General features: G+C 35.0%; 7 protein-coding genes and 1 long non-coding RNA gene across 14 annotated transcripts; 4 read left to right on the top strand and 4 right to left on the bottom strand.

Annotated features, from left to right (window-relative positions):
- Positions 1-56: 56 nt before the first annotated feature.
- On the bottom strand, positions 57-3,807 carry LOC124434758 (DNA topoisomerase 3-alpha-like). The gene is made up of 2 exons (XM_046984654.1): positions 3,702-3,807; positions 57-3,070 (listed from the first exon to the last, which is right to left on the bottom strand). The coding sequence occupies exon 2, from the start codon at positions 3,057-3,059 to the stop codon at positions 195-197; it is 2,865 nt and encodes a 954-aa protein (XP_046840610.1). The 5' UTR covers positions 3,060-3,070; positions 3,702-3,807; the 3' UTR covers positions 57-194.
- A 169-nt stretch (positions 3,808-3,976) lies between these two features.
- LOC124434432 (U5 small nuclear ribonucleoprotein 40 kDa protein-like) lies at positions 3,977-8,699 on the top strand. Its single transcript, XM_046984328.1, has 12 exons — positions 3,977-4,241; positions 4,709-4,765; positions 4,902-4,974; positions 5,308-5,401; positions 5,641-5,806; positions 6,235-6,288; positions 6,376-6,444; positions 6,815-6,935; positions 7,165-7,247; positions 7,537-7,598; positions 7,892-7,995; positions 8,113-8,699. The coding sequence occupies exons 1-12, from the start codon at positions 4,065-4,067 to the stop codon at positions 8,166-8,168; spliced, it is 1,116 nt and encodes a 371-aa protein (XP_046840284.1). The 5' UTR covers positions 3,977-4,064; the 3' UTR covers positions 8,169-8,699.
- On the bottom strand, positions 8,493-12,591 carry LOC124434431 (probable serine incorporator). 2 transcript variants are annotated; one of them, XM_046984326.1, is made up of 13 exons: positions 12,423-12,591; positions 11,836-12,160; positions 11,598-11,677; positions 11,430-11,523; positions 11,277-11,320; positions 10,907-10,983; positions 10,714-10,810; positions 10,442-10,528; positions 10,080-10,170; positions 9,496-9,559; positions 9,382-9,409; positions 9,122-9,284; positions 8,493-8,843 (listed from the first exon to the last, which is right to left on the bottom strand). In XM_046984326.1, exons 2-13 carry the CDS (start codon positions 12,030-12,032, stop codon positions 8,702-8,704), a joined length of 1,164 nt encoding a protein of 387 aa, XP_046840282.1. In that variant the 5' UTR covers positions 12,033-12,160; positions 12,423-12,591; the 3' UTR covers positions 8,493-8,701. The 2 variants fall into 2 exon arrangements, with proteins under 2 accessions (XP_046840282.1, XP_046840283.1); XM_046984327.1 differs by lacking the exons at positions 10,080-10,170; positions 10,907-10,983.
- Positions 12,592-12,713: 122 nt separating this feature from the next.
- On the top strand, positions 12,714-16,058 carry LOC124434524 (kelch-like protein 28). The gene is made up of 5 exons (XM_046984416.1): positions 12,714-12,821; positions 12,915-12,991; positions 13,119-13,357; positions 13,692-14,620; positions 14,713-16,058. The coding sequence occupies exons 3-5, from the start codon at positions 13,121-13,123 to the stop codon at positions 15,251-15,253; spliced, it is 1,707 nt and encodes a 568-aa protein (XP_046840372.1). The 5' UTR covers positions 12,714-12,821; positions 12,915-12,991; positions 13,119-13,120; the 3' UTR covers positions 15,254-16,058.
- Positions 15,951-20,266, bottom strand: LOC124434525 (platelet-activating factor acetylhydrolase-like). The gene is made up of 9 exons (XM_046984417.1): positions 19,929-20,266; positions 19,058-19,265; positions 18,574-18,697; positions 17,976-18,089; positions 17,597-17,688; positions 16,971-17,122; positions 16,666-16,690; positions 16,437-16,588; positions 15,951-16,115 (listed from the first exon to the last, which is right to left on the bottom strand). The coding sequence occupies exons 1-9, from the start codon at positions 20,197-20,199 to the stop codon at positions 16,033-16,035; spliced, it is 1,221 nt and encodes a 406-aa protein (XP_046840373.1). The 5' UTR covers positions 20,200-20,266; the 3' UTR covers positions 15,951-16,032.
- Positions 20,267-20,496: 230 nt separating this feature from the next.
- LOC124434972 lies at positions 20,497-21,345 on the top strand. Its single transcript, XR_006944949.1, has 2 exons — positions 20,497-20,546; positions 20,626-21,345. It is a non-coding gene; the product is annotated as an uncharacterized LOC124434972 (long non-coding RNA).
- Positions 21,346-21,407: 62 nt separating this feature from the next.
- Positions 21,408-23,147, bottom strand: LOC124434971 (THAP domain-containing protein 1 B-like). 6 transcript variants are annotated; one of them, XM_046984931.1, is made up of 6 exons: positions 22,977-23,147; positions 22,611-22,815; positions 21,963-22,535; positions 21,824-21,844; positions 21,700-21,753; positions 21,408-21,628 (listed from the first exon to the last, which is right to left on the bottom strand). In XM_046984931.1, the coding sequence occupies exons 1-5, from the start codon at positions 23,042-23,044 to the stop codon at positions 21,715-21,717; spliced, it is 906 nt and encodes a 301-aa protein (XP_046840887.1). In that variant the 5' UTR covers positions 23,045-23,147; the 3' UTR covers positions 21,408-21,628; positions 21,700-21,714. The 6 variants fall into 6 exon arrangements, with proteins under 6 accessions (XP_046840887.1, XP_046840889.1, XP_046840890.1 ...); XM_046984933.1 differs by having other exon boundaries at positions 22,116-22,535; XM_046984934.1 differs by having other exon boundaries at positions 22,311-22,535.
- A 396-nt stretch (positions 23,148-23,543) lies between these two features.
- LOC124434954 (endonuclease/exonuclease/phosphatase family domain-containing protein 1-like) lies at positions 23,544-27,684 on the top strand. Its single transcript, XM_046984910.1, has 9 exons — positions 23,544-24,035; positions 24,763-24,814; positions 25,382-25,489; positions 26,000-26,137; positions 26,289-26,369; positions 26,464-26,518; positions 26,607-26,660; positions 26,813-26,971; positions 27,369-27,684. Exons 1-9 carry the CDS (start codon positions 23,797-23,799, stop codon positions 27,569-27,571), a joined length of 1,089 nt encoding a protein of 362 aa, XP_046840866.1. The 5' UTR covers positions 23,544-23,796; the 3' UTR covers positions 27,572-27,684.
- The last annotated feature ends 276 nt before the right edge of the window (positions 27,685-27,960 follow it).

Genomic DNA, 27,960 nt, shown 5'->3' with positions numbered 1-27,960 from the left:
TTTCCTTGAACTCACGCGGGAGCGACAGAATACACAATCCATCTATTCGTCCATTCATAAGTTTGTATTTTATTTGTGTTGGCTATGTACTAAACCATCTTTTCTAATCAATTGCCTTAATTAATAAACGTGTATGCATTGTCTTTATGAACGCGAAAAGAATATACTTCGTCTCTCATTCTTTCATACTCGAATCAATTATTTTGTGGACATGTATTGCGAGTGTGTCCTGGTTGGCGACAAATACCACAGCATCTTGGTTTTCTGCTTTCTCTCTTAGAAGAATGCGGGTTTTGTTGTGCATTTGTTCCATCGACCCATTCGAAAAAGTTACATGACTGTCCTGGAGGCTTCGAGCAAGTATAAAATTGACGATCCTTGTTTGGACCGTGCTTTAGGACTGTCCTTACAACAACTGCATTTCGACACTGACACAACTTTTGATTTGCAGCTTCAAAAGTTCTTTTACGTCTGTTTGGCGTATGAACATTGATCTGCTGACTATTTCCTGGGTTGTTATCTTCCCACAAAAAAAAGTCACATCCCTTCACTTCGCAAGAATAAAAATTACGACCTTTATTCGCGCTCTCTTTACGGACGGTGCGCACGACTGCCGTTTTATTGCAATTACACAAAATTGTCGTAGAGCTGTGAGTAAATCCTGGTCTGTTATTTAGTGTTTGTAATGGAGGACGTTGCAGTTCACGTGGTTGTGAAGGACATGGTTCGTGTCGTGGTTCACGTGGAGGTGCATATCTTGGTCCAGGTGGAGGTTTGTGTCTTGGTCCACGCGGTCGAATGCTACCGCCTCGTTGATTTTCACTGTTGTTATATCGTGCATTTCTAGCGATGTTGTTAGAAACATTTTGTTGACTTCTAGTGGATGAAACCACAGACTTAATTCTGAAATCTAAAAGTTCTCTGAGATCTTGGTCGCATAGTATACATGAATGATATTCTAAATTCATCATGGGTGGAATCGAACCTGGTTTAAACGTAAATTTCATTTTATACACGGGCCTTGGAACACAACGTGTACACTCTATTTCCGTTACGTCAACATCAAGCACAAAACGAGGAAGAAAGGCAACCGACTTGCAATCAGGGTAGCGCATACACCTAATAATAAAAAAGCCCTCCTGCGTCTTCTTTGTGCACATTTGGGCTTGACATGTGGGACATGGAAACACTGGTTTGTTATGGACTATTTGAGAGGCAATAGGATCTTCTGTAAGTTCCTCGGGATGTCCAAAGAATCGTGCTAAAGCGTTGTCTAACTGATTGACGTGCTCACAAGTCTGTACAAACACTTCTTTATATTTATCGATTTGCTGTAGCAGAACTACCTCCTTATTCTTTTGGCCAAGACAAATCTTCTTGAGATCAGCTTCCAATTCAGCACGAAGATGTGGTTTGGACATTTGAAAACCCATTGCGTCGTAACCTTCGACAAGACCCATACCAAGCTCTCCTGGAATAAACTTGCCATCCGGCTGTACACCGACATAGTTTCTCTGCTTTATCTTTTCAATATGTTCGGCGTGCGTCGCATCTGTACCTATACCGTGCTTCTCCATCAGAGCGATAAGATCTGCCTCAGTCAGCAATGAAGGCGGCTCTGTCTGTCCTTCTATCATGTCAATTGAAGAAGGCGTGAAAGTTTCGCCTTTACGATATACAGGTATTGTCTTCTCGCACCATTTATCATAATGATAAACCTCAAGGTAGTTCCTAGCAGTGATAGATAATCCTTTCGCTGTAAATTTCTCTCCTGCTATATCAATTTCCACTGTTGTTTCGACTCCTTGTGCATCCTTTGAGCAACATGCGAGAAAGTGCCGAACAATAAATTCGTATAACCTTTTTTCATTTCCCTGTAATGTTCCTGTGAACTTTGTAGGATGGATAGGCGGATGGGCATTGTCTGTCTTTGTACCTTGACGTGGATTAGCACCTTCAGTCAATAGGTTAGCTGCAAATTGTCCCCAACTGTTGTCAACGGTTTGATGCCGAATGAGATCGGTCAGATCAAGAGAAGAAGGAAAGATATTGGTCTCAGTACGCGGGTAACTGATAAAACCTTTATTGTATAACTTTTCTGCAATTCTCATTGTCTCCTTTGCATTTATCCTTAGCTTTCTCGAAGCAAGTTTCTCCAATTCCACAGTGTCAAGAGGTAGTGGTCGCCACTTGCTTTTTGGTTTGGAAGTTTGATTTACAACAGTGGCCAAAGGATTCTCGAGACAACATTCATGTAATACTGCACATGCTAAACGGTGAAAAAGACGAACTCGCTTCCAATGAAATTCCGCTTCTCCATCAATAGTGACATGTTTTACTTGGATTTTATAAAAGGTTTCAGAAACGAATGCAACAATCTCCTTGAAACGTTGCACGACAAAGCCAAGTGTTGGAAACTGACAGCTCCCATAGCTAATTAATTGATCGCTAAGAACGTTAGGGAAACGTTTCTGTAGTCGTAAAGTTTGAAATCGAGTAAATGCTGCTCCTATTCTAAGATCTAGTTCCTGTCTCGCATCAACGGCAAATGATGTGTTCTCGTCTGGTCTGATCAAATTATTACAAGCTCTAGTAATTGATGAAGCTGTAATTTCCGAGAATCTGGCGCGGTGCACTTCGATACAGGGTTTGATTGCCTTGCAAACTTCAATGATTTCAAAACCAATATTTTCACCTTCCCGATCACAGTCAGTCCAGATTATCAAAGCTTGACATCGACGAACCTCTCTCTCAAGGGTCTTCCTAATATTGTCCATTTTCTCTTGGACTTTCTTCTCAATAGGTGCTGTAAACAGGGCCAAAGGTTGACAGCTTTGCCATTTTTGATAGCCAGCAGAGAATTCTACATCCATTAAGTGTCCAGATACTGACGTCATTGTCATCTGGCATTGTCGCCCAAATAAATTATAATGATACTCATAGATTTTATTGTATACAGACATCCCTTCCCGTCGACTATTTCCACCACGGGACATGATTCGTGCAATTTCCCTTGCGGCATCATTTTTCTCTGCCACATTAAGAACCCTGTACGACATTTTATCACTTTCTATAATAAAAGGGTGGAACCATTAAGTTGTCACTCTTCTTATTTGACATGGGTAACACATTGAAAAGTGCTAAAGTCATTTTAACATTTGTGAGTTATGTGTGTTTATTTCTCTTATAGACAGTCACTCATGAGTTATAATTATCTCAGTTTTGTTTATACATTTGTCAGAGTATTACATAAATTTGACAAAGGATTTCTTTGGTTGCAGTTCAAATTTTATTGAATATTGTAATTGGCTCTATCTACGTAGTGTAAACAATTCTGCATGTGCTTACTTGGACAATTTTTAAAAATTTTCTAGATTACCTAAAACATACTTTGCAAATAGTGCCACGATAAAAAATATGATAAATGAAAATTGGAGTTAAATTAATTTGATTACTATACGAAATAGCACAAGACAAGATTAACACTTCACATTCCACGAAAAACCTAAGCTTAAAAAAAAGAAATCGGTGCTTTAGCTTTTGAAACGAAGTCGATCGTGAGTACAAATGCAAAAGATTACTATTAGAGGTAGATGAAGATGATCCATGAAACCTAGCCTTCACTTGTTAACAACGATCTTTCAATTGATTCCATAAAAAAACATGATATCTCTTTTCTACTGCATTCAAAAACTACATACCTTAACAGCATCCGCCAAGAGTTGAGAAATTTTTAGTAATATTGTAATACCTCAACAATACAAGTGAGAGGTAGCTTTTGAGGCGGTTGCCATTTTGATTTTTTCCCGCATTTATATAATATATTTTATACTATCCTGCTTTTGAGGCGAGAAGGGTTGCAGGCAGGCAGGCAAGAACTGACTTTATTTTTCTTAAGTATTACATGAAATTTAATCTTTACAAAAATGCCTTATAGCAAAAAGATTGATTTGACAGACCAATAAAGCGAGGGAATAATCAATCATGAATCTTTGATTTCTGTTTTTATTTTACATTTTGATTTATACAAAATATATATAAACTTTCAACTATCACAGTGATTTATGGGACTAATGAATTTCGTTACCAGTTCTCTCAGTCACAACACTACAAAGATGGTGAACATGGCTACAAGTTCGGTGAAAAGAAAACCTGAAGAAGACTTTGCAATTGTTGCTTCTAAAAGACCGAAGCAAAATGACTTGGCAATTAGAAACGTGCAGCAAAGTATCATGCAAAGGGTGAGAAATTTAGAGAGGATTATATTGTATCCTTTACTCTGTATTTCTTGTTTTATATTCACTGTAAAATTTACGTTATTTGGTTGTTATTTTTTTGCTTTCTTATTCATTGACTTAACTTATTTGATTTTTTGCAAGTACTTTAGCTACGTATTATATGTTAACGTGCAGTGTATAATAAGGCATGTTGATTGAGCGAATTTGAAATTAATACATAATATTTTCTGAATCAAACTGTACCTTCCTTTCACAGAGACTTGTGATACAAAGAGTTGTAACATGTATTAGATAGAGATAATGGATATAAACCAGACTGGAAACTTTGTGCTGTGATTTATTTTGAGAATATTAGGTTTTTTATGTTTTGTGCAGAGTTAGAATCTTGGGAGCACAGTTTGTGGATTTTCCAGTCTGGTATATGAAGGCTCTTTATTTAATATGCTTAGAATCTCCTGATTTATTTGTAGGGTCCACCTAGGTCTAGTTCTTTGATGGCTCCCATTATGTTATTGACTGGCCATGAGGTTAGCAATCGAAGTCAAACTTTATTTTTTTGTCTGTATTTTAAATTTTACCATTTAAATTTCAAAATATAGCTTACGGGTTGAACTTTGAAACAGTTTGATGTGGTATTCATATTTTGATTGTGATTTTTTCTAGAGTGAAGTTTTTACCACTGAATTTCATCCAGATGGGGATATCCTTGCCTCTGCTGGATTTGATCGCTTGATATGTAGGTTCTTTTAACTTTGTTCATTAGTTTTGCCCCTAATGTCATCCACCAACATCTTGGATAACTTATTCTAGAATAACTTATGTATTCGAAATGCACAAACCCGTAAAACAAATTTTGCCGAATTTTATGGCTTTCCTCATCAAGTGCTATTTTTAAGTCTTTTATATTAGTATTTGGGAACAGACCACTGGAGGATTTCAAAAAACGAACTTTTGGGAGTTATTAAATTTCTACATTATCAATTGTATATAATATATAATGGAAGGGACAACAGTTTTTGGTAGGCAAAGTTTTTCAGCCATTATATGGTCTTTATATTCTATTAACCAGATTTATGGAATGTTTACGGTGAATGTGAAAATTTTGCTGTTTTAAAAGGACACACTGGTGCTATTATGGAACTTCATTTTAATATAGATGGAAGGTACGTAAAGGCCAATGTAGTCATTGAAATTGTCAATCTAAAATGTTGTGGGAGTGGGGAGGTGTTGAGTATCTATGTTGTTATGGGGGATTGGGATGTTTAAGTATTCTTATGTTTTCTTGTATCCTTTGATCTTTTCATGCTCTGTATGGGAATCAGACAAATTTTTGTAATGTTCAAGATGGTCAAGAAGTATTTGAGAATGATATATTGATTTTAACTTCTAACTTTTCTTTTAGTATGATTTTTACTGCTTCAACTGATAAGACTGTTTGTTGTTGGGACTACGAAACTGGAAGTCGGTTGAAAAAATTCAAGGGGCACCAATCTTTTGTAAATTCGTGTTGTCCATCAAGACGGGGAAATCAAATGATTGTTAGTGGAGCTGATGACAGTACTATCAAGGTATTAATTTAACTTCTGTTGACCCATTTTTGAATATGTTTTCTTTGTTGAAATATTATGTTGGTCAGTTTGTAATGGTTAAATTGCAAAATTGTGGTTCTAAATGTTGTTGATTAGTCATTTTTGGCATAAATATAGATCGATTAATAAAAAACTTATCACCATTTAAAGTTTTTAAAATTAGTTTTTATTAAATCATATGAATATCCATGTTGTAGACAAGGCCAGTTGGGCAATATTCAATGGAATGTACATATGATATATAGGTGAACACTTTCGTAATCGAACATTGAAATTACCAACTGCACACACCTCCCTTAAAATATTAGCCGTGTGTTTGCATGCATACATAAATGTGATACTGTATAGCATGAAAATATTGAGTTTTTCATTCCCATTATAGTCTTAACACAAAAATTTTTTTATAGCTTTGGGACATTCGAAAAAAAGGAGCTGTTCAAACATTCCAGGACATTTATCAGGTATTGATGTTTTTTTTGTACTTGCGCCTCCTTTTCTCCCCCCCCCCAAACCGTTGTACTTTACTAAAGTCTTATATATCAAAATAGGTCACAGCTGTTAGCTTCAATGATACATCAGATCAAATATTGTCTGGTGGAATTGATAATGAAGTAAAGGTAGTAAAAATGTTTTATATTACTCTAACATTGATGTTGACCAACAGCTAATATTTGTTGCAGCATTTAACTTGTAAGGTGATTTTTCACATCCAAGGTTTGCCAATTTGGAATTGCCAAGCTAAGAGATTAAAATTGTTGTTAATTTGATCTTGTATATAATTTTTCTCAAGCTGCTGTTCATGAACTACACGAAACTGATAAAATATTTTAAATATGCTTATAACACTCAGTAAAGTTGATGTACGTATTTTATTTCTCAATCATCGTAGTTTCCCCGTTGTGCAGTCTAACAAAATTACCCCCAATGTGTGGGACAGATGTTGCAGTAAAATGTTTTCTTTCGCTGACGTTCGTGTAAATTTTTAAGGTTTGGGATTTACGTAAAAATGATATTCTTTACAAAATGCCTGGACATACTGATACCATTACGGGATTCAAACTGAGTCCAGATGGATCATTCCTCCTTTCAAATGCTATGGATAACACAGGTTTGTTTTTGTTTAAAATATATCATATTTGGAAGTTGACGAAAATCTTACACCGACAAATTTGTGTTCACTTTTATATCGTCTTTTTGTGTCAATTGCGTCTGTAGCTATATGAAGTGTTGAACTTTCGAAAATGATCTACAGGGATTTTTGTGAAATGAATCAAATTGTTGTTGTTCCTAAAGAACTACGTACGCGTTGTTTTATATGTTTCCTTAAATTATTTTAGTTCGTATTTGGGATGTTAGACCATATGCTCCTGTTGAACGATGTGTGAAAGTGTTCATGGGCGCACAACATAATTTTGAAAAAGTAAGAGATGACGTAGCCATATTTATACCTTCGATCAACAAGTGTATGGGACTGATTATGCAGTCATTGTATACTCCAGTCTAGTGTCTCATCTGAAGTGATATGGTGTCAAAACGGTGTTTAGCTTTGTATTCTTGTATCATGTATTAGTTCAGTAGTAACATAAGTTGTGATATAATATTTCCTTTCAATTTTATCATTTCGTATGGATTTAACTATTATTCAAACTTGAGTGTATATGTGCATTCTTCATTAGCGTTTCTTTGAAATAAGCTATTTCACTATTTAGAATTTAATAAAATGCTCCTGGTCACCGGATGGTAAAATGATAACATCTGGGTCAGGTGATAGGTAAGCTCTGTTGTTTATTTGTATCATAGGTAGAGCAATTGTCAAATGATGAAGTCTGTCCACAAAGAAAATAGCCAATTGTCTTCAAAACGGTTAACTTAGGGTGGTAGTGTTGAAAATGTGATGGCTCGATCGGAGGCAGGTTGTTCACCAACAGCAAACACCAATGTAGCTTCTATAGGAGAGATTAATCTATAGAAAATACCTTCTACTTTAAGAAAACGACCAATCAAAAGTGTCTACACGCACTATTGTGTCATCCTTCTTTTTAATCTTGCGATCCAATTTCCTAGGTTTGTCTACGTGTGGGACACCCAATCACGAAGGATATTATATAAGTTACCAGGTCACGATGGTTCCGTCAATGATGTGGATTTTCATCCGAAAGAACCAATATGTAAGAACTAAAAACTATTTACAGTGGCGAGTTTTTTCTTATGCACAAGTTATATAACAAGTTTTTTTTGTACATAATTGGATTGTCATTGATTGGTTACTTAATTTCATATTTTAGTGTTATCTGTTGGAAGTGATAAAAAGATTTATCTTGGAGAGTTACATTTGCGGTAATACTGAACTTGCAGTAAACAAATACAAATACATAGAAACCCGTGGATGCGGAAATCACCAGATCAGATGAGTTGATGGAATGTTTGCTAACTTATACTGTTGCTTGAGTAGAGCTGTAATTTTTTAGTTTTACTCTTAAATGCTCCGGCAGATAGCCAATCACGATTGCCCAATATCTAGTGATGACGACATTGGGACATCCATGATGCATATGATTTTTATTGCTTACTTGAAGTACCACGTCTACAACCGTATCTCTTGTACACTTAAGGCTATGTACGTTTATTTCTTTTGTCAACGGTCCAATACACTCCAGCTATATTGTAAAGGTACATTCTTGCATAGTATTTTTTATTATTTCATATAATGTTGATACATGACAGTGAACGTTAAAATGAAGCCTTGCTGTGCTTGGCATGTGGAAGGTTTCCACTAAATAATTTTAAGTTTATCGTTACAAATACAGTGTCGACCTGTTGTATATATTTTTTTTGTGCCAATAAAGCAAAAAGTAGTTAGTTTTCTTTTGCATCTCAGGAGAAATCTCTTCCAGGCATGACAATGGGTGCAACCATCGACCATAAATACAGGCCCAAGCAACACCAACTTGACGCCATTTTTACCCACACTGAAGCCATGTTACTGTTCAGAGTTGTAATATCGGCATGTTGAGGGCTACAAGAAGACGAAAATGGCAATTTAGCGAGCATTGTCTCCTTATGTTCGAACTGTTTATCATGTTTTTGTATAAAATTGTTTTGCAAAAGTAAGAATATGTCTTGCGTGGCAATGTTCTTCATTCAGGAAAATATCTCCTAACAAACACCATACATTAAATATACGTCACCATTGTTGGGTTATTGGTCGATAAGTAGAAGAAGTAGAAGCGAATTTTTAGGGATGTTCACCCCCATGAGGTATTTTTATACATACATGTACTAATTTGTACATACCTGTACCAATTTGTCAACACCATCATGATATATAGAGATGCTAGTAGAAATGTAAAATGAAAGAATGAATAGTTGTATGTAACACCAAGTGCTTCGTCGTCATGAACATTTTGATATTTTTGTTCGCCTTTTTCAGGATCTTCGTTTCTGTCCGCATTTTCTTCTGTAGTGTGAGACAAAACAAACATTGTGTTTTAAACGCAAGGGATTTCGTTTCAATTACCAGATATGTGTATGGTGGACGTAAAACATACTCTTACCTTCGCCATAATCTGGTAAAAGAACTTCCTGGGAAATACAGAAAATAACATGCGAAAATGAACTTCGCGAAAAGAAAATATATTCATTCCACAGTTGAGAGTTTATATACGTACCTCCATTTCCGTATTTCTTGTCATTCCTATTTCACCAAGACGGGATGAACTGCTTGTTCTCAGACTAAAATTACCATGTTTATACATTAAAAGCAATCGTTTATAACGAAGAAAAGGCGACGTTTCGCAAATTATTATTATGAATAATTGCTCGTGGATTTGGGTCCCTGTTGCTTTAGATCAGGGGTCTCCAAACTTTACAGCCAGAGGGCCACATGAACTTTCATCCAGCATGTTGAGGGCCGAAGAATATAAAAAATTTCCATGTTATCCTTCAGCTTTTTAAATTTCACAATGTGCTTGAAACGGAAGTAGGAAGTTGGGAGAAAAATTGACGTAAGCCACTCTTGCTAGTTGGCTTGCGACATAACGTGAACTTTCTGCACAAAGTTTATTTTGTTTAATAATAATATTATTTTTTCTTAAGTGCCTCTGCGGGCCGGATTGAGAGGCCCAACGGGCCGCATCTGGCCCGCAGCCGTAGTTGGAGACCCCTGCTTTAGATCATTAATTCCTTTCACATTAGACTGTTATTATGTCTGGAAATTTATCTAGGATCTAATGAGAAAGCTTATTGTGTCTACCAGGAATACACGACCATCACAAACATAAGGAGTGCGGCAAAAACGGAGTGACTTTGGAATCCAGACGATATGCCTGTATTGCATTCCTCGTCTGTGAATGGAAAAAAATTGTGAAACGTTATAACAATCATTGAAGTAGAATGCTTTAAGAATAATTGACCTGTCCATCTTTAGAAACATGTATTCAAGGTTTTAGTATGGTTTACTTGGTAAAATTGAGTTGTCCCAACTAGGTGAGTTTAAAGACTGACATCACATTTACATTAACTTATATTTTTTGTTTGTAACCATGTATGTAAACTTTACATTTCAGTATTACCTTGCTGTTAGCAAAACAACACATTCAAAATATATGAACTTACCTGGATTGTTTGAGATTGAAGACCAAGTCAGGTATGTTGTATACAAAGTGATTATTGAAGCTTGAAGCAACCCTGAGTTTGGTTGACCTATTGAGTTTATAGAAATATGTATACATTAATCATTAAGAACTTCGACTCAAGCAGAACTTTGACTAACAAAATCCATCAATAGTGGTTTGTTTTCAATAAGGATGGTATAAGAAAAATCTCTATTGCCAATACCTCCAAATGATAATATCTCTAAGAAATTACAATTTTAAGACTCTTCTTACCTTCTTGCACTTTTGGTAAGATAGCAACAACAGAAACCAGTAATGATAGGCACAAATTGAAACTGACAAAAAATTTGTTCAGACCACAACCAGATGTCTAAATATAAACAATACTTTATTTAAAAATATTCCATGGCATTTGAAGTTTTCTGTGACAAGACTAATGTGGCACAAATGTAGCAATATGTTGTACCTTGGTATAAAATACAAACAGAAGTATGTATCCAATCAGTGAAATCAGGTACATAGCTCCAGTTGCAATGGCAAGACCTGTTGTTAAATGATAACAATAATACACAGACCTGTACAAATTTCTTTGTGTATGCTAATTATAATATCATCTTACAATCAAGGTGGTTTGATCATGTATGAGTGCACAAAGAAGCTATTTCTTTGAATAGATGTTTTGCAATCCAAAGCAAATGGTCTTATGTTTGAAATATCTTGAAATTTAATGGCTTATGATGGTAAACAATAAGAGAATTAACTCATTGCAGCAAAAAAACTATGGATGTAATATTTTTCACTACTAAATTCTGTCCAGTTAAATATGCTTTGCATACCATAGACATATTTTTTTTGGCCATTTACTTCCCATTTCTCCATCCTAAATTCCAGAAAATTTACAAAAAACCTTCAATCACAAGTATACATGATCTTTAAATTTCTAGCCAATCCAGCATTGTGTTTACTGAATTGAATAATTCTTTTCTTACCACGATTGATTCCATTTATAAGCAAAATCAATCAGTAGTATGAGCTGGATGAGAATGAAAATGAATCCACCAAAAAGTCCAATGTACATCCAAGCTACAACAACACAAAAATATTCATCCATGAGGCCTAAATCTATCACAGTTGTACATTAAATCGGTCAATATAACCTTGGACAAATTTGCCTTTTGGAATAAAGAATGCAGCTGTGATCAAGCCAAGATACAAAAGAATTTTCACAATCCAAAACCTACGTGACAAAAAACAGATTTTTTCAAAGGAAAAAAGATTTATGTTACGTGGCTGATGAGAAGGTTTCAAAAATGAACCTTCAACAATGTCTATATGTCAACGATGTCTATAGTTTAAAGTTCACTACATTACATTACATCATTATGCAATACCAACCCATTCTGAAATTTTGCTCTTCCATCTTTACTACTTTGAACATTGATCATCATTAAAGTCATCAGAAAGAAAAAGGCAGCCATGCCAAAACAAACTCTGTATACTGCTGTGTAACCAACCAAACTGTTGGCGGGGCATTCATCACTGCACAAGTATGGAATTTCCCTAAGTTTTTCCTTGATACCAGAAGTCAACATGATACCAGAGACAATGCTTCCAAGAAATAAAAAGAAACTGTAGACAATTCTTGTTGATGTTGAGTTCTTGCATGGTGGACATCGTGAACAACAACAAAACAAGCAGATGGACCACAGCAGAAGGCAGCCTTGTAACACAGCAAGATAAATCATTTATTTACGCGTAAAACTGAATGAAGTATTAAGATGTTAAGAACTCGAATTTCAACATCTTATTACGATTCAATTTATGAAGACAAAAGTCGGTCAAGTATCACCATATGGATTGTACAAGCATTACATAATTGTAAAGGACAATTTTAATCATTATAAAATGAGAAAAACAAGTTGATGTTCGATCAACATAAGTTTTCCTGATTTTTTCCATTTCCTATTACTTTCCATACTTACTGGAGCTGCACACGAAGTTAAGGAGCAACAGCTCAGTCCACCAATGGCTCCCAGAGCGGCACCCATAGTTAAAGCTTAACCTATGAAAAAAGCAGCGGTTATGTTTTTCTTCGTTGTGATTATTTACTTGAGTTTTAGTTGACGTTTTCAATCACTTCGCAAAATATCTTAATACATTACGTTTGAATAATTTGTCGCGCAGCTGGAAGATTGGATCTAAGCCTCTACGTCATGTTATTGTTGTCGTGGTAACAACTTCGTGTCGTCATGTCGTTATGGAAATACATAATGCAAATAAATATTGGGGAATTGTGAATTAGTGACAGCAAAGACTATGACAAACATGATATAATGGAAGAGCATTTGCTTAAAATGTATTTTTTAGTTTTACGAATTTAGGTAATTGTTATTTTTGTTACTATTGAAGACAATTTTTGCAATAGTTAGAAATTAGTGCGATTTATTATAATTTTTCAATGTTTGTCTATTTAGGACCCGGTTTACATTATCAGAAATTGTGTCGAGTTTCTTTTTGTTGAGGATTAACTTTTTGACATTCTTTTTTTGAGGTAAAGAAAAATGTGGTGACGTTGTAAAGTTTTAATAAATTTTAGCAAATAGCAAGGTTTATTGCTAGCGGGAACTGATAAAATTGGTTTCGATACGATGAATAATGAAATGTTATTGATTCTTTAGAAATGGCTGGAAATAGCCAAGAAAAATTTGAGTGCGATTTGAAAGCTAACGTGGAGGCTCGTTTTGCAACAAAGGTGCTATCAAACTTGCATGAACTTATGAAAAATGGGGAGTTTTGTGATGTCGTTCTTCATGTTGACAACGACAATTTCACTGTACACAAGGCAGTGCTGGTTTCGTCAAGTGCTTATTTTAGAGCCATGTTTAGTGATGATATGAGTGAAAAACATCAAGCCGAAGTAAGTAAGGCTTGTTTTATTTTATGTTGCACTGAATATCACTCTATTAAACTTGCTTTCATTCCGCGTTCAAAGTCCGAGCAAAACGTATTTCAAGGGCAAAAAGCTCATTAAAATTTAAAAGTAATAAATGTTCAGTCGTCAATGAATTTTACCAGAATGATCCAATAATATGAACGACACTTAAATTCCGCTTATTTACAAATTTTCCGGTCTTTGGATTGGACCGTAACTCGTACAGTTGTTGCTCAAAATTACACTTCCCTCACGAAAGAATAAGTTCCTTAAAATGTAAGATACTTCCTTCTAAAATATATAAATTTACCTCAATTAGGTAAATATCAAAGGTGTCACAAGTGATTCGATGGCTTTACTTCTCGATTATTGTTACACGGGTAAGATCATCATCACGGATGAGAATGTCGAGGATCTACTACAAGCGGCAGACCTTCTTGGTTTTGCTGACGTTAAAGAAACTTGCGCACATTACCTCATGGACCAACTGGTGACAGAAAATTGTCTTGGGATTTACCAACTGGCTGAAAGATTCTCATGTATGCAACTAAGTCAAAAAGCAGAATCTTTTATGAAAAAGAACTTTGCAGCCGTCTCGAAATATGGTGAGATTTTGAGTTTGGATGCCATGTGCCTGAAATCCATCATCGAGAGTGATGATATTTGCATCGACAGCGAATTTCAATTATTGCAATTCATTTTTGAATGGGTTGAGACCGACATGCAAGCAAGACGGAAGTTGATAGCAATTTTGTTGACCGCTGTCAAATTGTGTTTTATACCTCCGAAAAAGCTGCGCGAGATCTCTCGAAGGTCACTTATCCAGGACGATTTAGCTTTGCAAAACGTGATAGAGAAAGCCATGTTCTGTCATTGTGAATGTGCCGGAATATCGATGAGACCATCTTGCTCTTCTTGGCTGTATATTCTCGGCGGTGAAAGGTCTTTTATGAAGGAGACAAGGTCCATAGAGTACTTCGATTGTCAAACCATAAAATGGAAAGGTGCTGCGAAGCTGCCAAGCACTCGCGTTTCATGCGCCGTGGTAGTACTTGACAGGAAGTTGTACGTGATTGGTGGCATTCAAAGGAAAACCAAGTTGAACTCTGTTGAATGTTATGACATCTTTCTGGGAAAGTGGAAGAATGTTGCTCACCTTGTCATTTGCTGTGGTGAGGTGAAGGCTGCTGCCCTCAACGGGAATATTTATGTTGCTGGAGGGTCGTGTAGCCGTCAAAATACATGCAGGTAAACGAAAGGAGAATGAAATGTGATAAATGACTTTATACCAGGTTGGGTAGTAACTTTTAAGAATGATGCCTGTTTAAATGCTTTTTCAGCTACGTCGAAAAGTACTGCCCTGTGATAGACAGGTGGACTAAAGTATCTAATATGACGCACAAGAGACGACGGTTTGCCCTTGTACCGCTGGATGAAAGTCTGTATGCCGTGGGCGGATTTGATGATGATCTGGGTTATATCTCATCTGTCGAAAGTTATTCACCAAATTCTGACCAATGGGAGAGCAAAGCCTCGATGACGTATCAAAGATGTGATTTTGGCGCTGTTCAGTTATCGAACTACATTTATGTTGTCGGTGGAGTTAACGAGTACCATGGTTCTCTATCTTCGGTCGAGCGGTACAACCATGCTACTGACACGTGGGAAACGATGACGTCCATGAGTCGACCACGTGGTTGCCTTGCCGTGGCCTTATATTGTGGAAAGATATTTGCGATTAATGGTACGAGCGAGGACATGTCAGTTGAGAACAGTGTTGAATGCTACGATGAAGTAACCAATTCTTGGAAACTCGTCAAGTCTACCAATGTTGCCAGATCTTATGCAGCTGCATTCGTTTTAGATTTCTTGATCAAATAACAACAAAATAGGTCGCAGATGAGAAAATAATCTCCTTAGTTGAATGGGCACTCCTTCGAATGTGGCATCTTGATGAAACTAGCTCTAGTCTATAGTTGATGAAACTAGCTCTAGTCTATAGTTGATGTAACTAGCTCTAGTCTATAGTTGATGAAACTAGCTCTAGTCTATAGTTGATGAAACTAGCTCTAGTCTATAGTTGATGAAACTAGCTCTAGTCTATAGTTGATGAAACTAGCTCTAGTCTACAGTTGATGAAACTAGCTCTAGTCTATATTTGATGAAACTAGCTCTAGTCTATAGTTGATGAAACTAGCTCTAGTCTATAGTTGATGAAACTAGCTCTAGTCTACAGTTGATGAAACTAGCTCTAGTCTATATTTGATGAAACTAGCTCTAGTCTATAGTTGATGAAACTAGCTCTAGTCTATAGTTGATGAAACTAGCTCTAGTCTATAGTTGATGAAACTAGCTCTAGTCTATAGTTGATAAAACTAGCTCTAGTCTATAGTTGAAATTAGCTACATACGTCCTAATAATTGCCGATCATTGTAAGATTGTAAGAATAAACAAGGAACATACCACGATTGATAATGATCATACCGTGCGCAAAATTATGGAAATCTCTTAGTGCAAGTTCTCAGTGAACACTTCGAATCAATGATAAGTGTATGAATTAAATTATGCGTGCACATAGTTTAGCATATATGAAATTTCTTATTCGTATGAATACATACAGTAGTCATTTTTATGATATCATTATTGTGAGTAATTTTAGATTAAACTTCAACATTGCTTCCTATGATCACGTGTTCGGAATCCTCTGTCAATATTTTCGAGTCACCGAATTCTTTGCCAAGTTCTGGAAAAATATTTTAAAAAACTTGATGCACACAGTGTCGCATGGGGAAACGACATCTAACCTGAGAATTAAAACAGGTGACCTTAGGGGAGAACCGCTTTGCGTAAAATTGTTTGATAGAAAACATGCATGTGTGCTAAAACGTGTATGTAAAGCCATACACCTGACTTTTTAGCTGTTGCCAGCGCTTGCCTAGTGTCCACGAAAAGCACAAATTAACTTTTTCTATCAATTATACATTTTTATAATCATACAAGAAACTGTTTCATGGGAGTATTTTTTAAATAGTTCCTGGCTAAATGGATACAACGTATTACTTACCAAAATATTTCGATATAAAAGTGGCTATGAGAGTTCTGTTAATGTCTATTGTTTTGCCAACATCCAAAGCTTGCGGGTCTACGCCCAGAAATCGCAGGGCCGCAGACGGGATAATAGAAGGCAAGTCACTTTGGGTGACGTGACTTGTACCCCTACGTGGGCCAATACACGTATGTATAAATATTGTTGAACGAGAAACAGCGTACATTTTCATGTAAAAGAAACTTACTTTACTGTCACCATTTTTCTTTCAACTACAAAAGTAAACAATACTCATTGTAGAATAAATCTGCATAATTACTAATATCTTTAAAGAAGTATATCTGTAATAACACACGTAATGTTTGTCATAAAGATGCTAAATAAGGAAAAAAATCTAAAAAGAAACATCTCGTAGTGAGAATTGTATTTTATTGGAGAAAGATATGCATATTAGATAAGAATATTGAAATGTCCTCAATAGAGAAAATTATGTTAGATATTTGTATTTTACTCTACATGAGAAATGGTTCCTATTTAAACTTGATATCTTACCATTGTCGTTATTTAAAAGTTCTTTTATTTGTTTTATATTTTTCTTCCAATGAAAGGTCTCCGTATTGATAAATAAAATTGGTTGATGAATTGTGTGATGGTAAAGCTCATCTCCAAGTGGAAACATCCACGCATCCATTGCTATTCCACATCTAAACATACGTAAATCGTATCTTAAACTTTCAAAAAATCATGTCTTCTTAAATTGTGGAACTTTTTCGGGCATGTGAACAACAACAAACATCCCAACTCCTAATTACATACTTCTGAAAAAAACATTTCTCTCATAAAAACACACATGTTTCCCTTATCGCACCAATGTAATTCAAAAACATCTTTCTCAAACAAAAACATCTTTTTGATACCGACATCTCCCTCTGCTGTAGCAATCTCTCAAATACATATTAATCACTCCAGAAAAACAATCTGCAGTCACCATACATACATAGATCTTGCACTAAAACTTATATCTTCGATTTCATCATTCTCGCGACACTTTCCAATCTCTCTCTTTCAAATGAAGATCTTAAATAATCTAACTTCAATGATTTACTCGTCCAAGAAAAAAGCAAAGTGTAATCGAAACACCAGACAGTTTCAGTACTTATCATAGAACTTAAACTTACTTAAATCGTTTGTCTTTTGCAAGAGTTGCTATCGTCGTTACTCCACCAAATGAATGACCCATCATAGTAACTTTATCGAGATCTAACCTATCCTGTTCACAAACATCAACTTAGCCGTAAAATGCGTGTCATTTTACTATGTTTTACATACAAAATACACAATATTAGAAGTTGCTCAAATGGGGTAAAGACATTTTTACTCATCCATCGTTAGCTTTTGGTTTTTCAAAAACATTGACCATCCAGTTTCATATATAAATAGTTAAAATATTCATAATGAACTTATAATGGGTACAGCTTAAGTTCATGTGACGTTCATTACTTTCGTTCAACCACTGTATAAGTAAAAACATATTGCTAGACACAAGATAAGAGATACCTTAAACTGTGGACTGTCAAATTCCGCTCCCAATAAATTTTTTGGTGGTTTTCCATCGTTCAATTGTTCCAGAAAATTTAATGTCTGCATACATTCCTTTGCTCTTTGATGGACCTTTATTTAATGATAATTACGGAAATCGCAGTGAGTATTGAGTAATAATTCTGTTTTCCTAACCCAATGCTAACCCTTCATATGCTATGACCAAGATATTGGTTATTTACGTATTGTAGAACACGGAATTTTAAGCGAGATTCGAGTGCGAATGATTGCTTAAAAAGTTACTTCTTCAAACACACCAAGTTTTCCCGCCTTTCTCTTACTTATTTGTCAGAAAAATTAAAAATATTGTTGTAGTAATTACATATACTTCACAACGCTAATATCAGTTAACAACTCGAATCAACTACACGTCTTTCTGCGAAATCATTGAATTTGTTCTTATGTATGCACAATAGTTTTTTCCATCGCATAATATGGTAAACTAGAAAAATTTTTTTGACTTCTGTGAACTATAGAAGCGTAGATGAGCATGATTAGTTAAATGATTACTTTTCTAACACGTGTTTTATCTCAAAATCAAAGTTCCGTGTTCAACCTGGTTATTTCTCAGTTGAAATTCGTCCTCATTTTCTTTAGGTCTGTGGTAGGGAACCCATAATGGATCAATTAGATTTGCAGATTTCTCTTTAAGGTAATAAGTTGCTGATGCTGATTTGTCTCTAGGATAAAATTTTAGTATGAGCGCTAAGCAACGAAACCGTTACATAAATAGATTTCATCATAAGCATCAGCCTGGATGAATTTCTTAATTTACATTTGAATCCTCTAGTGCCTGTAGTGTAAATTACCGAATCCGACAAGCTGAGGAGTTTTTGACATAATTATATGTGTATAAAGCCCAACCTTCTTAGTTTGTGCAGACATAGATTATGTCAGAACCAAATGTTTTTTTCTTTTTTATCTATTTTATTTTTCATCAGAGTTAATTGTATTGATTGCATCAGTTATTTATCTGCCTTAGCTTGCACACCTTAGATTGCATGCCTTAGCTTGACCTAAATCCATGTTTTTATACCAACCTATGTTCAATAGCAGCTACAACATAGCCATAGGAAGCAAGTTCAAGACAGAAACTGCTATACATAAATCGACTGCCACCCAAACCATGAGAAAACAGAACGCATGGAAACTTCTTCAAGAAATTTTCTTTGTTCTGGTCAGTTTCATCTGGCAAGCTCTCGCTCAGATACAGTGAACTGTTCCAATAACAGTCCATTTGAACTCTTCCTGATTGGAATACAAAAAAATACTCAGCCAACATTTATTTAACATTTTCAAAAGCTTACAATGAAAGTCTAATAATTAAGTGTCTATGATGCAAAATTTATATTGTTTTAAATCAAAGATTTTGTAAACCTTTAATGGAGTTTCTTTTGAACATAAGTGTTTTGTGATTGGACAAATGAGAAACTTAATGTCATTTATATTTTATACATGGTTGCACTATACAGTCTGATTTTCATATCAATGCAAGAAACTTCTAATGCTCTCAACACTTTGGTTATGAATTTTTCTACTTGTTTCAAAATCATATTGATTTTTGTTGTTGTGGGACAAACCTCATTGTAATTCATTGAAAAACAATTATTGTCATGATTATAGTTTATCAGTAATGACATACATAATATGACGCAAATGATTTTAATATTACTCATGAGAAGCAAAAAATATTTATAACAGGAAATGACTGAACATATATTCTCTAATTTACTTATTAAAGTAGACAAGAGAAGAAAGTGCATCACAATTTTTGGTCGTTCAATTAAAACAATAAAAAAATTGTGTCACTTTAAATGACTTCAGTTGTAAGCTTTTAAGAGAAGTTTTATTTTTAAGCGAAAGAAATCGTGAAAAAGCATTTCAGCTAAGTGGTTACGTAGTGTATCAAACCTAAAATCCAATAGAAAGCGTTTCCTAAAAGCCATGAAGGTAGTTTAGCGTATTTGATCATTCCAACCGCGTATTCTTTTTGGGCTAACCAAAGAGGTTTTTTGGCTGTCGTTCTACCATTGTTGAATTCACTTTTGTCCGGCTCTTCACATGGATAAAATAGCCGAACAAAACCGCCTTTTATGCCACTTCCCCACATATAATCTCCACAACCGACTGAAAACATGCCATTTGTCTCACGCAAACTGCCACATTGTAAACTTGATAACATTTCTCTTTCATTTGTTCTTTAACTTTTAGTTCCGTGATTTGTTATTGTTTTTTTCCATTGCTGTATCAGGGGGGGTGTAGTCAATAGTACTTTTGCATAATTTACACAGGTTACATTCATTGAGTTCTATAAGACCTGGAGGGGAAACGTCATCAAAATTACTATAAATTATAATCGCGCGGCCGCGTGGTCAAAAACATGGCGGTAATGGCGGATTTTGGTTGTCAAAACTTCCACTTTAAAAATTTTTTTCAATATTCACTCCCTCCTGATTTATATGTTTTTACGTAAACATGGCGTTGAAGTATCACGGCACATGTAGATTGATATTACGAATAAAATTCAAGGTAAGAAACTTTGAATATTTTTGATAGAAATCAGTAAAGTTGTTTTAAATTTTGAGATGTAATCTTGTCGGTTATATAGCTGGTGATTAAAACCTGCGAAAATCTAAGATGTCAATATTTAACGATTTTTAAAAACACCAATACTCACCTTAACTACAAATGTTGGTAAATATTTTCTTTTAACTGCCTTTCATGATTAAATTGATTGGTCATAATTTAAAATTTGGGCAATTACCTATTATCAAACAGCTCATGACATGTTTTTATAAAATAAAACCATTTAAAGATGGATTTCAAAATGGCAAATACCATGGTGAATGGTGATAATAACAATGTAATAGTTCTTAAAAGAACTGTTTTAACCAGAACACTAATCCAACAATTCAAAGGAATCGTTATTTACAGCTAGAAAGAGGCACTATGCATTTCGGCAGACTACTCGTAAATAAAACCATTGTTCTCACGATATAACTTACTTAGAGTGCGAGCACTGTAGTGAAGTATAATGCAAACAAAAAACAGGTGCCTTTAACGGATATTAGCCTCAAGTGAACCAATAAACTTACTCTAAACTTAAATTTTTTTTAGATTTATTAAGTGAATAAGATTTACATGCGATATACGGCTTGTCTGTATACAACTATTTAGTGAAATTTGTGAATTTCTGCAAAAAGGTAAAAGCAATCCATATAATAATATGTATGTATTAAATGTTGTGTCAATGTTGGTCTGTATCTTATTATAACAGGGTGCAGCTGTTACAGCAGTTGTACCAAGTACAATCAAAGGAAATTGAAAAGAAAATGAACTTGCCAAGGTAGAAATGAATCCAATATATATTAAAAGAAATATGTAAAAATATAAATAAAATAAATTGTAATATCCAATAAAATATAAGGAAATATAGTAATAACACAATTAACACATTTAACGTTGTTTTTCAATAAACTACATTAATTTGCCTTTAAATTGGCAATTTTTGAAAATGTTTGTCACCCTTCTTCTAGATGAAATTTTTCTGGCTAAAATAGGGCATGTTTGTTTGACATGCCCTTTTTTTTTGCAATATCGACACATCATTCCTAAAAAAATATTAATGTTTCAGATTGTTATATTAACAACAAGAGTCTATACTACAAAAATGTGAACCTACTTGCTCTGCACTCGGTTATGTGGTGACCAAAAAGACCACACTTCTGACATCTGCCTATGGAAATTGAAAAAATTGTAATTCTTACAACATAGTTTCTAACAAATAATGATATTATGTACCATACCATGAAATTTGTTTCTTCTATCTGTAATGTAACAAAGGTAATACAATGTTAAAATATTATTAATCAAGTAGGGTCATAAAAAATTTTTATATTTCAAAACATTTTAAACATATTCAGTAGAAAAATATTAATGTCATACTTTGGGATGGACCACCACCAGTCCCCATCTTAGCTCAGGGGGGTAGGAAACACGTGTTTTATCTTCATGTGTTAACCTATTAAATATATCCCTTGACACTCCTGAAAGGGTATTGTTAAGAATTTCAGCCTGATCAACATTAACAAAACCTTCCTCTGTTAAACTTGAAACAACGGAAGACATATCATTGACTTTCATTCTCAGTCTACCATTTTGCATTCTGCTGTTCTTAAGTTTTTTCTTAAGTGACTCAGCTTTCTCAATGACCTCCTCTAACTGACGCTTCAGTCTATAAGGAGATTGACAACTGTATGTATGATCATGCAATAAACAGTTGAAATTGATCACCTGACTATCATGTTCTTCAATAGTACAGTCATTCTGGGTCAAATTTATTTGATTATCATCCATGACTAAATCTGGCATGGGCACAAGGCTTTTTTCAAATTCAACCTCCTCACTTACAATAGATTTTCCAATACATACTTCATTCACAGGAATATTGAGTTGTGTTTCTATATAACTAGCAGCATCTAGTAAACCTTTAGCCCCTTCATCACTGTAGTCTATATTCTGTCAAATTGTGCAAAAACAAAAAGCTTCAAGGACACATTATAAATTTAGATACTTCTATTGTATGATACATACCACAGCATTTTTGAATATAGTTGGCACCGCATTCAGTTTTAACACAACTCTATTCCCGACTGTTTCCTTCATATGGTCAGAAAAATGTTCTGAACAAATCCGACTCCATTTATTTGGGGCAAACTCAATCATAGTTCGAGAGTTTTGCTTAATGCTAGACACCCACATCTCCAAAAGATGTGGGTGTTTTGCTGCATCTGGAAAGCTATAATGAGAAGAAAGTTTGAGATAAATACAATTTAAATTAAAGATTATGCTTTTAAAAAATTACAAAAACTACAAACGAAATGTATCACGTCATCAAACGACAAAATTACAAAAACAAAGTGCTTTTTTTTGAGCAATAAATAATATTATTTTGCCTACCGGTGCCATGAAAAGTTTCCATTTCTTGTACTATTTCCACAACCATACACCACACAAGTTATAGGCATATTTGCGGATAAAATTGAACAATAAGTTTCGAAAAGAAAGGTATAGTATATCGCCAATGTTATTGCAATTGTAATCACTGTTGTAATCGCAATAAAGTGGTTGTCAAAATCCGGGTGGGCGACAAAAATTTCATTGTATGAGCCCGCGTCTCTCCGCTGACTTTGACAACCAAAATCCGCCATGTTTTTGACCACGAGGCCCAGGCCCCTTTGCCCCTCCAGGTCTTATAGAGCTCAATGGTTACATTACGGTCACAGCACAAGTTACACAACGCAAAAGCGCACAACCAATCACAACAGAAGTAAGCGTTGTGCATTGGTGATAAGCAATAGGTAACGTTTCATATGTGTCTTTCAACTTTTTTTTAAGTTGATACTTGATAGCAGAGATAAAATCCGCAAACGTTACTAATCGTCAGAAAAGCGTTATCGCTGGGTTAAAAAGTGGGTAGGGTGGGTGAAGTAGCCCAAGAACAAGAACATATTCTGTGTATGGATCATCAATCATCAGCTTACACGTAACGTAGCTACTACCATTGCTACAACAACCTGCTTTTTTGAAAAATTTCATGGCGTGTAAGCATTAATGATTCTCATTACAATTCACAGCAAGCATTGCGTGACAAATTTTAAGGCGGTGAATCACTGGAGCAAAGCAGATAGCATAGTTGAATGAGGCAGAAACTGGAATAGTAGCTTATAAAGAGAGAGTACCAACATTAAACTTCATACTAGATGTTTGACATTTGAGTATGGCAGAGGAAATTCAAAATGACGCTGATGTTATACATTTAACAGCTTCAGAAATTGTGGACGCGTTTCAATTGCCTCTCTCACTTCGTAAATGGCCGGAATTCGATAATGTGCCTTCCAAATATAAAAGGAGAACTGTGATCAGAATTGGCTCTTGGAATCTGCTGAGTTTTACTAAGCAGAAGGCAAAAAACCCTGGTGTACGAGAGGTGATATGTATGACCATTTTACAACATGGGTATGTGTGAAGTAACTAAAGTTAATCAATGTTTGTTTGCTCATAATTATATTGTCCGGGGATGGCTATTCTTAATTGCGCTTCCCCAATCTCCACAGGATATTGAATTTAAATTTTTTTGGAAGCTGATTATCACAAGCTCAGTGTTTCAAATACTTTAATAGGAAATTTATTGAGAAACACTGAAAAGTTTTGCGCACTAAACTTTTAAACTAAAAGGTTTTCAGAAAGTGTGTAGCACCATATTTTATTTGGTTACCTCTGTAGGTTGCTTAGCAAGTGAGAGTTTGGCTGCATCAGTCTGCATGGTAATATAGAGTTAGCCTTCCAGTTGTATTATAGAGTTCACTGGCATGGTAACTAAGCAAAAGTCAGTGGTAAAAGTCCATACCTCCATGGTAAAAGCGGTAATGCAGCAGGCCCTTACCTTTGATGATTGATCTTGTTTAAATGTTTAAACTTACTTCAAACATTTCTTTTTTCTGTTCCATTGTAAGTTTGTAACTGTTTATGTTGTTTGTTGGATAGTGAAGAAAATATTTGTATTGTCCCATGGTAGCAAAAAATTTGTCCTGTAAGTGCCATATGGTGATCGGCATTTTTTATTACTTTATCATATTTTCATTATAAACTTGTTAGTTGTGCTACCAATGTTGTACCTACCAAGTATAATTTTGGAAAACCTCCCTTGTCTATACATAGCCAATTAATGTGCTCCGTTTTGTAGGATAAATATTCTAGCTGCCCAAGAATTGGCTGAAGATGGTGCTTTGGAAATGGTAAAGTTGCTAATTAACTGTTTAACTTGTCTTACAGCTTGTCTTACAACTTGTCATACATCTTCTAAATCATAGTTAAAATTCTACTTAAACATACATAGCCCGGTTGTGTTTAAGTAGGATTTTATTTATGATATAGGAGCTGATTCAAAGTTTTCATACAGGTCAAGGGTGCACGCAGGATTTATGAATCGAGGGGTAAGTCATTACAGCAACTTATAAGTGTCAATTTGAAACTGTCATTAAACAGGTGAGGAATTGCCATCTTTGTACCTATGCCCTTGCAGGTGACATGCTTTATCATTCTGGACAATTTCTTAAACTAATATTTTACTTTCCAATTAACCAAATTTGTTAGACAGGCTAAGGCAAATCCGTCAGTATTGGTGTATGATAATTAACTGAAACTATGTCATGATTCTTAATGGAAAGTGATATGCCTGAGTTTGTCCTAAAAGTTAAATCCTCTCACTTTTTGTCAAAACCAGTAATCTTGTCCCTCAACCACCACAAGCCCTCTTCTCGTTTCTCTCAACTGCAAAATCAATAATATTGGTATTTTTCTAGATAAGAGATGAACTAAATAATCCAACAACTCCTAATCTTAGAAGGTTTAAAGGTCATAGAGGCAAATGGGAATGTATCACGTCAGAAATTGCTGGCAGAATGTATCGGGTAGGCAAGCATATGATGTAATGGCTGCTGACATAGTGTATTTTGTAGATGTGCATAAATTAGGTAATAATTTCAGGCAGCAGAGGCAGCAGCAAGGGGGGGGTGACTGCTAGCTAGGTATATCTATTACTTACAATACGTATCTTATGAAACTGGATGAAAAGGGTCACTGTACCTAGTGTACAAGATTACTGTACAACTCAGTGCTGCATGTTGATCAGATTACTTGCTGTTTTTAGCCATTTCAACGTTCCCAATATGCTGATGCGAAAATAATTTTGATTTAACTATTCAATTGAGCGCAATAACTTACATATTTTAGAAAACTTCGTTTAAATGTAACCATATTCATTAGTTTGGACTAGGCTTGCTTTACAATTTTTTGGTTTTTAGTCGAAATAAAATCCTTAAAATGGAAAATGCTCTTACTGATAAAGATGAATTCACGCACCTGAGTTGTCAAAAAAGAAGGGAAAAAACTTGTTTATTTTGACTTTTTTCATAATCTAGGCTTCCGAACGCAATGGTTTCCTTTGGGACACAAGTCGTAAAATTAAACTTATGGACAATGGTTTGCTTGAAAGAAAGGATAAAACAAAACAAAGAAAGAAGGATTTTGTGAGAAGACCTTTTATTGGTTATTTTAAGGTAAGAGTTTTTGACTTTTGGAAAAAAACTTGACTGTTTATTCTTGGCGTTTTGGATACATTATAGGGGTTTTTTTTATATTCATGCTCCATTTAAGCTCCATTAAATGTCGAATGGTTCAAAATCGTGTTTTTGATGTTGAACATTCTAGGCGTATCGATTTGATTTTATTGTCCTCAGTGTTCATTTGAAAGCAACAGGGTTGGAAAATGAAGACCTTGAACGTCTTCAGGTAAAAGAGCTTCCTTTAATAATTGTTTTGAAACAGTTGCAATAGCATTGTATGTGATATTATGATTGTGTTTATTGAGTGTTTATATGTTTAGGGAGAAATTGATACAATGCCTGATATTTTTGAAGCAATTACTGAAAGCATGCCAGGTAGGTCACTACATTCTACATACCTATGACATAAATTTATTTTGGTATTTTGCTTGAAAGCTTATTTCATAACTTATTTTTTGTGCAGGTGAAGATGACATTTTGATTCTTGGTGATTTTAACCTGACGCCACTTGACTCAGGTACCGGTTGCTTATTTTGATTTCATTCTTCATCGCGAGTGATGTAATGTTCAAAATTATGTTCACATACGCTTCAATTATGAGTGTCATCGTCATGTCTTACGTTTTTGAGAGCATTGTTCATTTTCGTAACGATTATTTATCATTTTTAGCATTTGATGATTTTCGCGAAGCGGGTTTTGTAAACGCTATTGAGGATGGCGTCCCAACCAACATTAGCCCAACGAATCTCGAAGGTTCAATGACGTATGACAATATTTGGATAAAGCAATCTGGTAAACCTGACAAGCAGGAATATACTGGTCGATCAGGTTTGTGTGTGTTGTAATTATATGATATCTTCTCGTACGAAACATCTGAACTGAATCTAAAACTGGTGATTGATGATCTGTTTTTATTAGTAACCTTGATGAGATTTGGTTCCAGGCTATGCGCGTGCGCGCACATTATAAAACTAGCATTTTATGGATAGTACATTTTCATTCACTTATTCATCACTTATCATATGCATACGTTATTCAGGTTATAGTTCTGTTTCTTGATTCGATATTATATTTTATCTTTCCATTGAACCAAGCTTTAACAGCCCGAACTGTTACGAACTTTACCGGTCTGCCTTTCAACATATGGTCAACATTGATTTATTGATTGTGCTTAAAGTGTGGTTTTGCTAAATGCTGGTGTATTTTTTTAACGGATGACAATCAGGTGTTGGACGTGACAATCAGAGCCATCAGTGGATCCCATGTGGTGGAAGCAGAAGTGTTGAAGGAGTGCCGTCTGATCATTGTATGGTCTGGGCCGAGTTTTTCTATGGAGTGGATCACGATAAGTCGAAAAATGAGGATATCAATATACAAAAGTCAAAACGGTACAAGATAGGGGATAGTGGAGATGAAGATGTATCCTAGTCATTGACAAAATCTGGCTATTCAAATTTTACGAAACTATTGCATATTCTTGTCATGTATTACGAGCATGTACTAATTTCACCAGCATAATATTAAATAGTTTTTCACAGAAATGCGACAATTTTTAGCGTGTTACAGTGCATGCTTTTGTAAATACAAAATACCTGCAAATTTCTCGTGCAAATCATGTGGTGAAATTGAAACAAAAATTGAGCCTTTGCTCATTTTCCCCCTGCAAAAAAAGAAAGATTTCATTATTTTGCTTCTTATTTCCCCCTTCATTCGCATCCGTCTTCATGCACAAGTTACTCTTGGTTGCTCAAGCTGAGTCAAGCAACTCACGGCAAGTTCACTTTGAGGAATTTTTAGTTATTGATTAGTAGAAGAGG

The sequence above is a fragment of the Xenia sp. Carnegie-2017 genome, unplaced genomic scaffold (assembly GCF_021976095.1).
Source record: "Xenia sp. Carnegie-2017 unplaced genomic scaffold, XeniaSp_v1 HiC_scaffold_14, whole genome shotgun sequence".
NCBI classification, from domain to species: domain Eukaryota; kingdom Metazoa; phylum Cnidaria; class Anthozoa; order Malacalcyonacea; family Xeniidae; genus Xenia; species Xenia sp. Carnegie-2017.
Note: the sequence above shows the minus strand (reverse complement) of the source record. Positions and strands in the feature narration are given on the sequence as shown.

What these genes read in the sequence shown, in the direction of transcription:
- LOC124434758 (XM_046984654.1), bottom strand. Translation starts at nt 3,059, where the DNA reads ATGTCGTACAGGGTTCTTAATGTGGCAGAGAAAAATGATGCCGCAAGG.
- LOC124434432 (XM_046984328.1), top strand. Translation starts at nt 4,065, where the DNA reads ATGGGACTAATGAATTTCGTTACCAGTTCTCTCAGTCACAACACTACA. An exon ending in TGTTATTGACTGGCCATGAG is followed by an intron (nt 4,766 to 4,901) that starts GTTAGCAATCGA and finishes GATTTTTTCTAG; the next exon opens with AGTGAAGTTTTTACCACTGA. An exon ending in ACATCTGGGTCAGGTGATAG is followed by an intron (nt 7,599 to 7,891) that starts GTAAGCTCTGTT and finishes CCAATTTCCTAG; the next exon opens with GTTTGTCTACGTGTGGGACA.
- LOC124434431 (XM_046984326.1), bottom strand. Translation starts at nt 12,032, where the DNA reads ATGTTGACTTCTGGTATCAAGGAAAAACTTAGGGAAATTCCATACTTG. An exon ending in GTGATGGTCGTGTATTCCTG is followed by an intron (nt 9,560 to 10,079) that starts GTAGACACAATA and finishes TGGTAATTTTAG; the next exon opens with TCTGAGAACAAGCAGTTCAT. An exon ending in TTTACCAGATTATGGCGAAG is followed by an intron (nt 9,285 to 9,381) that starts GTAAGAGTATGT and finishes CTCACACTACAG; the next exon opens with AAGAAAATGCGGACAGAAAC.
- LOC124434524 (XM_046984416.1), top strand. Translation starts at nt 13,121, where the DNA reads ATGGCTGGAAATAGCCAAGAAAAATTTGAGTGCGATTTGAAAGCTAAC. An exon ending in GTGAAAAACATCAAGCCGAA is followed by an intron (nt 13,358 to 13,691) that starts GTAAGTAAGGCT and finishes TACCTCAATTAG; the next exon opens with GTAAATATCAAAGGTGTCAC. An exon ending in AGCCGTCAAAATACATGCAG is followed by an intron (nt 14,621 to 14,712) that starts GTAAACGAAAGG and finishes ATGCTTTTTCAG; the next exon opens with CTACGTCGAAAAGTACTGCC.
- LOC124434525 (XM_046984417.1), bottom strand. Translation starts at nt 20,199, where the DNA reads ATGTTATCAAGTTTACAATGTGGCAGTTTGCGTGAGACAAATGGCATG. An exon ending in TTCAACTGAGAAATAACCAG is followed by an intron (nt 18,090 to 18,573) that starts GTTGAACACGGA and finishes CATTAAATAAAG; the next exon opens with GTCCATCAAAGAGCAAAGGA. An exon ending in TTGACAGTCCACAGTTTAAG is followed by an intron (nt 17,689 to 17,975) that starts GTATCTCTTATC and finishes GTTTGTGAACAG; the next exon opens with GATAGGTTAGATCTCGATAA.
- LOC124434971 (XM_046984929.1), bottom strand. Translation starts at nt 23,044, where the DNA reads ATGCCTATAACTTGTGTGGTGTATGGTTGTGGAAATAGTACAAGAAAT. An exon ending in CTATATTCAAAAATGCTGTG is followed by an intron (nt 22,536 to 22,610) that starts GTATGTATCATA and finishes ACAATTTGACAG; the next exon opens with AATATAGACTACAGTGATGA. An exon ending in CATAACCGAGTGCAGAGCAA is followed by an intron (nt 21,629 to 21,699) that starts GTAGGTTCACAT and finishes ATATTTTTTTAG; the next exon opens with GAATGATGTGTCGATATTGC.
- LOC124434954 (XM_046984910.1), top strand. Translation starts at nt 23,797, where the DNA reads ATGGCAGAGGAAATTCAAAATGACGCTGATGTTATACATTTAACAGCT. An exon ending in AAGACCTTGAACGTCTTCAG is followed by an intron (nt 26,370 to 26,463) that starts GTAAAAGAGCTT and finishes TTATATGTTTAG; the next exon opens with GGAGAAATTGATACAATGCC. An exon ending in GGAATATACTGGTCGATCAG is followed by an intron (nt 26,972 to 27,368) that starts GTTTGTGTGTGT and finishes GATGACAATCAG; the next exon opens with GTGTTGGACGTGACAATCAG.